Source organism: Geospiza fortis, unplaced genomic scaffold, assembly GCF_000277835.1.
Source record: "Geospiza fortis unplaced genomic scaffold, GeoFor_1.0 scaffold190, whole genome shotgun sequence".
Lineage (NCBI taxonomy): Eukaryota > Metazoa > Chordata > Aves > Passeriformes > Thraupidae > Geospiza > Geospiza fortis.
Window position 1 is genome coordinate 4,232,273 of NW_005054328.1, and position 11,175 is coordinate 4,243,447.

Consider the following 11,175-nt stretch of genomic DNA (forward strand, 5'->3'; position numbering starts at 1 on the left):
CTTGATGTAAACCAAGTAAACCTTTAAGGAGCAAAACATATCTTTAATTGAAGTTTAATACTGATAAAAGAAAATTTTTAGATTCAAGTAAACTGTATGCAAATCTAAAATAAACCAAAAACATTGCAAATATGTTCTGCCATGTATATATCTTGTTGATATATTAACATGGATTTTATTGTCTCAACACTGACTGTGTAATAAACTGTAACCAGCAAAACACAAAGGGAACAGATGTGAAGATAAAGCACTGACATCTAGGAATGGCAAGTATTCACCAAAAATTAATTTATCAGCTTCAAAGGATGCATTTTCTTAGACTGGCATTCTACAGAATCAGTTTTGACAAGCTAGACAAGTGACAAAATTTAAAAAAAACTACTATTACTTTGAAAACAAGTAAGGAACAGAGTTTCACGGTTGCTGAAAAAAGGCAAGAGGACACAAACAGCCAGGAAAGAGAGCACTAAGGAAGGTTCAGAGGCACAAAGTATGTACAGGTAATTGTTTCAGAACTTAGAGAGACACAGACAATCTCTGTAAATACTATTTTCTCAATACAAAAGAGTGCTGCTACAGCAGCATTGATTTTAGGAAGGAAGTCAAGTGCCATCAATCACTTCCCAAAAGGGAAAAACTCCACATGTCCTCAAATAGAGCCTAATGGCCAACTCAGCTGAACCTGTGTACCTGAGTACCTGAGGTCATGGCTAATACAAAAGATACCTTAGAAAACCTCACACTTAAGAGGTAAACACATGAAATACAACTTTATTTGGAAAAACATTCCCCAGAAGAACAACAGCATACATCTCCAAATTATAAAGACAACCCTTCATGCAACAGGGCTGGGATTAATTCACCATATAACATAAAAGATTGACCTATTTTTATCACTTAACAGATAGCTGGATATTCTTCATTTCTGGAAGTTGTTTAAAATATTGACTAGTAGACAGAGGCTGTAAGGATATTCACATGGTCAGAATTTGTAAAAGCAAACTCCAATTGCTGAGTGGCAAATCTTGTAGTTAGATACAGTCTGAGAATAAGCCAAGAACACCTCCAGCCCACAGCAGAAGTCTGTCATCCACACTAGTTTAGGAAGCCAGGGGCTCATACTGGAGCTAGTACTGTTTAACATCTTGACTAACAACCTGGATGATAGGCTAGAGTGCTGCTCCCTCAGCAAAAGTGATGACAGGAGACCAGGAGGAGTGGCTGATAAGTCAGAGGGTTATGCTGACATTCAAAGGGACTTTGACAAGCTAGAGCAACAGGCTGAGAGGAACCACATAAAGTTCAACAAAGGGAAATGCAAATCCTGGCCCCGGGGAAGAACAACCCAGTGAACTGGTACAGCTGGAGGCTGAATGACTAGAAAGCACCTTAGTAGAAAAGGACTTAGGGACTCTTGTAGACCACCAGATGACCACAAGCCAGCAAGCTCAGAGTTAAGAATACTGAAAGCTCCAGGGCTGTAGGTGGGAGTGTTGCCAGCAAGCATTACTCAGCACTGGAGTGCTGGGTTCAGGTCTGGACTCCCAGACAGACAAGGACATACAGGAGCAAGCTCAGCAAAAGACCATGAAGATAATGACTGGGCATCTGACATTGAAAGAGAAGCTGAGAGAGCTGGGATGCTTAGCCTAGAGAAGGTTTGGGATGGGGGAGGGGGACAGCATGCCTAATCATACATAATAAATACCTAACTGGAGGTGAGAGGTAGGGATGACAGTGATATCCAGCAACTGAAAAAGTGACAATGGGCACAAACTAACATATAAGAAATCCTGTTTAAATCTAAAACACATTTTTACTGCACTGATAGTAAAACATTGGAACAGAGATGTCTGATGCTCTGCTCAAAATCCAAGCAGACACAGTCCTGGTCTGCTCTAGCTCACCTTGCCTGAGCATGGGAGCTAGACTAAGCAATCTTCAGAGATCTCCTTCTATCTCACCTATTTCATAATTCCATTCTGTAATCAGTTTCTGTTCTTGCTATAATACCTTAAGAACACATCCTTTTTATAACACAGTACAGCAGACAGACATCAGTTAAGGAACTAGAGAGAGCACCCTCCATGAACTGTTTTGTTCTGCTTCGTAGAAGAATATCAGCAGAGTCGGCTAGCAAAAAAATCTCATTCACTTATGTAACTGACAGAAAAGTAAAAGACATTGGGGAAAAGCTGTACAGGCCTCCTGTAAGCAAATAGCAAAGATACAGATATACACACATGCACTAGAGGACTGAATACTTTTTCATGTATCACGTACACAGTTTCCAGTTTTCTAGAGAACAGAATCATACTTCCAATGCTTATAAAAACATCTACTTTTTTCAAGTTTAATGAAAACTTCCCCACTCTGTAAGGGGATAGCACATGAAATAAATATTTAACAGTCATCAGACCCTACCAGATCCACCATCTTTCTGTTTAAAGTCTTGTAGAAAGCAGAGAGTTATGTCTACTAATGGCTAGTCACTGTAATTTTAAAAGACTGCATTTAAAATGGAATGTTCTCTGCCTTAAAAGGTTTGTTTATAAACAACCTTGAACCACAAATATTTCATTTTCGCACATGGTTAAAGAGACTCTGAACATCTCAAACAAACATCTCTTCCCTTTGCTGTACTTACAAAAGGAGGAACAGAAGGAAGATTTATTAAAAATATATACAACTTGGTAATTGGATGGGAAGAAACAACAGTTGTAAGAAAGGAATAAGGGGGACTGAGCAAAAGCCCTGGTTTAAAATACTAATGAAATGGAGATTCACCTAACAGAATACTCCATATCTTGAATTGTTTATCTCTTAAATATAAGATTAATTTCTAATTATAACTCCATTTAATTTTCCCTTCTTTTATGTTCTCTAACATCAATTGATACAATTACTGCAGGTCTATTTTCAGAGTATCTTTCGTCTGACCACTCTCCATTTTTAAGATCCAGAGCCTGATATCATCTACACAAACAAGTCTTCAAGGAAGTCCACAATTAATCAGGGATCCTTTCTCAGTGCTGATTTCTGCATGGGCAAAGGCAGACATCTGTATTAAGAGACAACCTTCAAGTAAATCAATGCACTGCAATCCGAGCACAGTATTAAGACAAGCCTCAAGAGGCTTCCAGTCAAGTTTAAAAACACACTTTCACATAAGCAATACAACTCTAAAAATTGCAGATGCCAAGGAAAATTACAGTTGCTAATCACTCACCTTCAGTAATGACAAAACACAATCAATGTATCCATAAAATATACTTCTGTGCAAAGCTGTCCATCCAGACTCTTTGTCTTTGGCCAAGAGATCCACTCCTTTGGTCTCAGCCAACCAGTCCAGCACACCTTTTTTGCCACAAGACGAAGCGAGATGTATAACGTTTCTACCAAAGGCATCTTTGATAGTTGCAGCATTGTAGCAGTAAGAAGAGAGAAAGGCCTTGATCTGGCCTTCACTTCCTCTGGTAACTACAGAAATAACATCCAAAGCATGCTGTAGAGATCGACACTTTGAAGTGCACTCTGGCATGTAAGAATTCATCTTCAGTTCTAAAGCTGCTCTTCTCCTTAAGGGGAACAACCCTTAAGTGTATCAAGGCACTCCAATTCAGTACACAACACAGTGCCTTAGAAAAATTGTAATTCCAAGGATGTAAATCCAAGTTTATTGAGCTGCCATTTGAAATCTTTGTACTGTTATGTTTGGCACTTGATCCAAATAAATATTTATAAATATATATTTTTAGAAGTCTTATTTCACCATCTTATATAACAAATAATTTTGTCCATAGAAAATACCAGAAGTGAACTACCTCTAGTGTGCAGAGGGGGATTCCCCCTCCACACTACCTTATTCTTCTAAAACTCCATAATTGCAAGGGAGACCTGAAAGAGAGCAAACCAGAACAGATTAGTAAACAAAAACACTTTACCCCTGCAACTGCACTGATTTAACTGCATATCAAACTAGCGAGTACAGGACAAGACAATGTGACAAGGGCTGACTGACCTGCCCCATGCCATCTGAGCTTATACTCAGACATTCAATCAGATTAAAAAAGCATCACTCCCTTCCCCACCCCAGCCTCCAAAGGCACCTCCTACCTTTTTTGACATAAGTTGTTTCGGCCACAAAGTAAACTAGATCCAAAAAAGTTTGCTTTCCCACTCTGAGAATCCTCAGGATCCTGACTGCTTAGTGTCTAATTGTACTATTACTTTGTCATTCAGAAACTAAGAACTGAACTAAAAGACTGGGTGGGGTGGAAGCCATCCACCAAAAAATCCCCTCAACTGTTGAGCACACCATGGCTAACAGAGGCATTGTTAGTAACATGGTAGAAGGAAGGAGCGACCACCAATCTTCACAACCACTGCAATAAAAGGATTGTGTCCCACTTTCTCTTCCCTGGCCTGAACACCTTTCCATGTCCCTGCAGATTCTAATCTGCAGAATCAATAGGAAGGCTCCTCTCCACCACTCCCAGAGCTGCTCACAAAGGTGGGACAGAGGATGGCATCAAAGCAAATAAAAGCAGCTTCTACAAGAGAAATGAACTCAGGCTGTTAGCACTCATGCAGGGCTAAGGTCTAAAGCTCCTGAAACAGGCAAGAAGAAATGAAGCTCTAAGTTGGAATGGGTAAGGGACAAAGAAGAAGGCAAAGGAAGTAAAAATAAGAATTCTTCTTCATGAAAATATATTCACAGTCTGGGGCATACAGCTCTTCTGCTTAGCTGTGCCTACTTATCTTTAGCATATACATCTTTCTCTGGCATCCCTTTTCTCAAAAAGTAAAGGAGGCCTGACAAAAGCACTCACCTAGCCTATGAAATGTCTGCAGTTATAGTCAGAAGTGTTACAAGACATGCATATTGCAGTACAAAAATCACACACAAACCCAGAAAACAGAAAAAGTGAACTACATACATCACTACGTACAAGACCCCCAAAAAATCACTCTTCAGCCTTCCACATATAAGTTTCAAACTGAGTGAAACAGTATTCAGTTCATGTTTTTGTTTGTTATGCAAAACATAATTTAAAGTTTTTCTACCCACAATTAAAATATTCCAAGAGAAGCTGATCAATGCCATCCTGAAAGCTAAAATAGAACAAACTAAAAATGTTAACAAGCCCTCAGAGTGGGGAATGGGGGTGATAAGACAGGGATAAGGCACACCAAAAAAAAAAAACAACAAACAACAAAACACAAAACTCTCCCATCCTACTCAGCTTAGCAGTCTTTATAAATGTTCACATCCTACTCCTTGACTCCAACCTCATCAAAAAGGTGAGCTTAGCTTGCACTGCTTTTCAGGCACTAAATGTATAACCATATTTTCTTAATATCTTTATTTGCAAACACATATCAGAAAAATATGGTTTTGTTTGGAAAAGAGAAATCCCAGTCCTCCTCCTGTTTTAAGAATCAAGATTTCCATAAAGCTGCAGGCAATCAGCTTAGAGCAAACATTAGCAATAGAATCTAAACCTTCAAGAAAAAAAAATCTAGTCCAGAGTATTCATTTAAATATCTTATAACCAACCCTCCAGCAATTACTTTTCAACCTCATTCAGAAGGGTTACAATACTCAAAATGCAAATCTGTGGACCAGAAGTTATTCAGTGTATACCTTCAAAACAAGTTCAAAGAGCAGGCAAATGAAAAAGAAAAAAAAATCATTTTTATTCACTACAATTTAGTCCCTCATCCCTGACCAGGGGTAGCACCAGGAAATCTTTACAAGACTTGAACTGACCACAACTGTTCGGCTTACATTTGTCACAGCAAGCTTCAGTTCATTCTACAGGGCATTTTCCAAACAACATACAAACTTCTGCAGTAACACAAGAAATTTATCATATATATATGTGTGGACTTTTGTCCTCTAACCTTCTCAAACCTCAGATTATAAAGACAAGTAAATCCCTGTAACAGGTTTGGAAAAAAGCTCTGATCTCAAGAATACAACCTGACTTGTTGCTCCAAAGAACTGAAGTGTGATAGGTAACTACTAGCACACTCAGACCGCCAGTACATCAAACACCCTTCTGAAACTAATAATTAAAAACAAAACACCCTCAAAAAAAACAAAACAAAACAAAAAATCTACAAAAAAACCCAAACATTTCAAGATCTACAGGAAAAAATGTATCACATTTCACCAATATGACACTAGGCAATAGAATTATGTCATGGAAGAAGTAAAAATTTTATACATGCTTTGTAAAGCATCTTAAGCATAGCTCATTGTTTAAACATTACTATTGTTGCTACACAGCAAAATAAAGGTAAAGATAAAAACAACATTAAGAAAAACCACTCAGGGGATACATAAGGTTGACTAATCTGTTAAACTGGTATGAAATGGCACCACCACCCAAGAAAGCAGTCCCGCTGTCCCCTGTGTCATACCTTCCTTTGTGCAGGTCCACACCTATCTAAGAATTGCATGAGAAAATGATCCAGAAGAAAGCAAATCCTGAGACTTGTGCCATTACAAGAAATTAACAAAGAGGCCAGACAAAAATTTATTGAAAGCACCCGAGCTCCAGCCTACCAAACACCAAAATAATGTGAATAACAAATCAAATATTGAAAGAATAAAAAGTCTGCTAGTAAACAGAAATATAAGCCTGCCTATCATACACTAACTCCATCACAGTGACATTTACTTCAGCTATGTGAAACCTGACTCTGCTGAATTATTTCTTTATAAGTCATTCCTACCCGGCCTTTCTTTACTGTAAACATTACAAAACTAAATACTGTATTAGTATATTGATATATACACCTTGAGCTCAAGACAGAAGGCTGTAGATCAAGTTTTCACTTAAGGCTGTCACACTGGCAACAAACACTGTCGCATTATAACAAAATCTGAAAAAAGGTCATCATCAGACCTGACTGTTCCACAAAGGAAGTCCTTAAGAGAAACCTTAAAACTTTCAAATTGTGAATTGAAGCTCAGGTCAGTGTTGTGTGAAAGCATTTCCACTATGAAATGCCTACTTTCAGTATACAGAGTCCCAGCTGAACAGTGAGCACCTAAAACAAGCACAAAACAGGAAGCACCAGCATTTTTTAAATTTGCAATTAAGATGATCTGGAACATGGTGTCATTTCGATCATATGTCTCCACTTTTATTTGCAGATATTTCTGTAGGCTTCTCAGCATGAATCACATCCATGTTATAATACTAGTGTCTTCTTAATGCTGTAATTATTAAAAGACATAAAAAGCTAAATAAGGCTATAATATTTTTAACACTTTTATGATACAGTAGGCATTATCTGGAATTCAAATTATTTTTAAAAACTGATTCCTAATTAACATTATAGAAAAAAGTCATTAAAAAAATGAAGGAATTAGAGCAGCATCCAAAGTATCCCAAAGATATTGTATTTCAGCAGCAAGTGGGATTCTAACCCTTAGAGACATGAGCTATTTATTATACATGTTCACAGCCCAGGAAAATGTAAAAGATTGGAACCAATTTGGAAGCAATTCTTTAGTAGCAAGAAAGTGTTTGTGGTATCTCGCCTCCTGCAAGTGGGTAGGTAGGGCTCTCCCCCTCAGAGAAGGCAAAGCACCACTGCGCCAGAGCTGTCAGACGCCCTCCACGAAGGAAGGTGTCAGATGCGTCATCTGACCCTATGGAGGCAGAACTCCTACAGCCGAAACAGCAGCTCTGCACCTACTGTGCTTGTCTCAAAAATCTGTTTCTCTCAAGAAGCCACTACAAAAATCAAAGCTGTCACACCTCTCCTGAGTATGAAGTGAACAAAGATTCTACAAATACCTTAGTGACTAAGGATGATGGTGATAGATTTCATTTCCTGCAAACAGCAGACATGAAATCTCAACATTTGGGAAAAGCGAATAGAGTTGGCAGAAGCCTCCCACTGTGAAGTTCCAGAAACCTCTCTCTGTGTATCACATTCGCTATCAATGCATCCCAAATTTTCTCTTTTTCCAGAAAGCATTTCCACAGAGGTTGTGTGCTCTCAGCTCAGAGGTACAAGGAAACAGCAACCAACCCTCACCTCATGGGTGGAAGTGTCAATGTATGTTTCTAGCATCCAGTCTGATTTGGTACTAGAACTGCCATCTGTGGTCCTTTCAATTCTTCCTGAATGCCTATACTCAGGTGTTAGAGCTACCAAAACCTGGCTAACATGATGTGGATACTGGTTAGAGCTACCAAAACCTGGCTAACATGGATGTGGATACTGGTACCAAGACAGTGGCTGGTAGCTGCTGTTGTGCCTTTTTTCATTTAATACAGTCAATGGTCTTACATGCAAGTAAAAGAGAACACAGAAGAGATTCAGCTACTCAGAATTCAGTGCCACTCAAAAACAGATTGCTGGGTTTGCATCTTCAATGTGCACTGCATTAAAGTAACTCAACTGTCAAATTAGTCACATGGCCCTGAAACCCATCCTTGGGCTGCTTTACTAAAAACATATTTCTCAAGACTTTAAAAATGGCATAACTTCCTTCCAGTCACTGCTGTTTTGTCAGAGTTTAATAATTTATTTTTTCAGTGTTATTCATTTTACTAAATATATGCATATGGTGAAAAATTACCTAGCTCCCCTAATTTGGCTCTCCTAAAACAGAACTAAGTAATGGTTTCTATTTTTCATATAAAAGAAGCATACAGCTTTCCTTGTCAAGTCTAACACCCTTCCTTTAAAAAAAAAAAGAAAAGTAAAAATAATATGGTTTTTCTGAAGGCACTAAATTAATTTTCTTTTCCTTTTGATAATAAGTTGCTAAGTGAAATAAGACTGGCAACATCACACATTTCAGGAAGGTTTTCTCTATCCTTATAAGGGTATTGCAGTATCTTAAATATTTCCAGTGTGGAATGGAGGGGGTTGTTTTTTAAACAAGCATGCTGACATTTCTCCACGTTGGTCCATTCACATTTGCTTCATAACATCACAAAAGACCTGTAACCATAACAGCACAGAAATCCTTAAAATATTTGTACCTAATGCAAACTTCACTAAACAGACTACTTGATTAGTAAGCTAATAAAAAACGGCTTACATAAATAAAGCCATGGGAATTTGCTATTGTGTTACCACTTTTCCAGGACTTTCTGTTGACTATATTCTTACCTAAAGGCAACTTTCACTAACACCTATTAAAGAAACAGTTTAGAATCTGACAAAAGTGACCAGAAAATTGAGGCTAGGTAGTAATATAACAGCCTTAGCACTGGCATTAAGCAAGATATCCTCAAGGAAACACAGATGAATTCCTAGATAAACAAAGCAAGTGCACCTTTCAGGTATAGGTGGCACATTGTCCTAGCCTTTAAAAACAGTCAGACTACTAATTCCTGCTCAGATTACATATCCACAGACAGTTTAACCTGTCCACAAATTCCTTGTATGTTTGTTGAAGAACGGGCAAAAATCTACACTTTCCAATCCCTTGAACACAAAATGTATTTTATGGGGAGTAAAGTGATTGAATGTACAAGGACAACCAGGTAAATCTAAGCTATGCAGTAGCTAAGTGTGGTTTAGCAGCCTGAAATTCCCACAGAGAGACCTTTAAAAAAAGCAGCTTCTTCTTGACTATATAATAAGAGCACTGAGACACAGAAAAGAAGGGTTCTGCTCTCCTCAATGCACAAAATATCAGAGTCCTGCTTCTGGTTCAGATAGTAAGTTTTAAGGGAAGCAAGTAAGTAGAGAAAAACTTGGAAAGAGACACTAGGATTCAGAATGTTTATGGAACAACCCCTGAGTACAAGCAAATTGGATCTCTTTTCTCCTTCAGCTGTGACTTCAGCAGACCACCCAGAGTCTCTGAATAAGGCGTCTGTTACACAAAGAGGAAACATCAAAACTCCAGTTCCTTTTACTCCTGACAGTGGACAAAACAGTCATTTGTTCAAAAGTCATAAAAGATTCAGATATGTCAAGAAGGATTTTCAAATGAGAAATTGAATGCACATGAGGCTCTCAAAACAAGCTAGACAACAAGCAAACTTCTCAAGTTATAAATAAATGTGACCTGCCCAGAAGCAAAGCTACGAAGGAAAACAAACTTGCTTTGAAAGACACCACATTCCACCATGCCCACTATGTCCCTTGGGCCACTGCTGCTTCTTTTCCTGGGATGGGGCCTCCATGCCACCACTCAGCAGAGGTATACCCCAGCACAAGTGACCTTTAGAGGCTCTCTCCAGCTTTTCTGTAACTTCCTTCTTCAACAACAACAGCATAATCCTTATCAGAATGAGACATTCAGCAATACAACAACCCTAATTCAGTTGCTCCTAGCTGAGCTAAGCAGCACTGCCAATTAAAGGCTGACACATCTGTCAAAAAAAGACCAAAGTACCACTGGTAGCTAAATTCAGCTGCAAACGTCAGAGCACATCTATCACTTGGGAATCATTGTACATAAACAGTAAACTCTGAAATACTGCGCTGCACTTATCTAGAAATACTCAGGACTGCTTCTGCTTAATAACTTAATACTGTTAAAAAAAATAAAGTGCTATAGGCAAAAGTACAGTGAATGCAGCTACAGTCCCTTCCACAATCCATCAAGATCTTGCTTCAGGCTTTATTGAAAGAAATAACGCTGAAGGGAAGTTAAACACAACCACAAGCGCACACTAGAACTTCACCCCACTTCAAATTATGTCAAATAAATCCATCAAGGACTTTTCCATCTTGGGAAAAAGTGACGTTTTTGAATTAACTGGGAACTCCTGGTACAGTTTTATTGTAGGCTACCCACATCAGATGTTGGTGGGCGATTACTGTTTTTAGTAAACCACAAACCGTGACCAGCTTCCACAAAGGCAACTACGCTGACCACATAACCAAAAAAAGAGTTAGAAGACTGCATGGAAGTATCCTTTTAAGATAACTTAGGATACTTTAACGAGACCGCGGCCCTCCAGTGCTTACGGTGGTGGTCTAACCCAGCAGCACTGTGAGCTGCTACCAAAAACAGACAAGTATCACCAAGAAGGAGAGAAACACGCCAGGCTTTCCCTGAATCCACAGCTAAGGAAAACAGGCAAGAGGCTGCTGCCAGTGTAAGGGCGGGGGAAGGTCTGAAGTGCTTCAGGGAGCCAGAGCGAGGCCAGGGGCAGGCAGAGGGGCAGGGGCCATTCTGGC

General features: G+C 38.9%; 1 protein-coding gene across 2 annotated transcripts in view; it reads right to left on the reverse strand.

Moving 5' to 3' along the window:
• IBTK (inhibitor of Bruton tyrosine kinase) overlaps positions 1-3,892 on the reverse strand; it is a 46,387-nt gene extending 42,495 nt beyond the window's left edge. For both annotated transcript variants that reach the window (XM_031057146.1, XM_005421157.3), the window contains exon 1: positions 3,230-3,892. In XM_031057146.1, coding sequence (XP_030913006.1) covers positions 3,230-3,553 — 324 coding nt within the window. In that variant the 5' untranslated portion in view covers positions 3,554-3,892. The remainder of the gene's footprint in view (positions 1-3,229) is intronic.
• Positions 3,893-11,175: the final 7,283 nt, after the last annotated feature.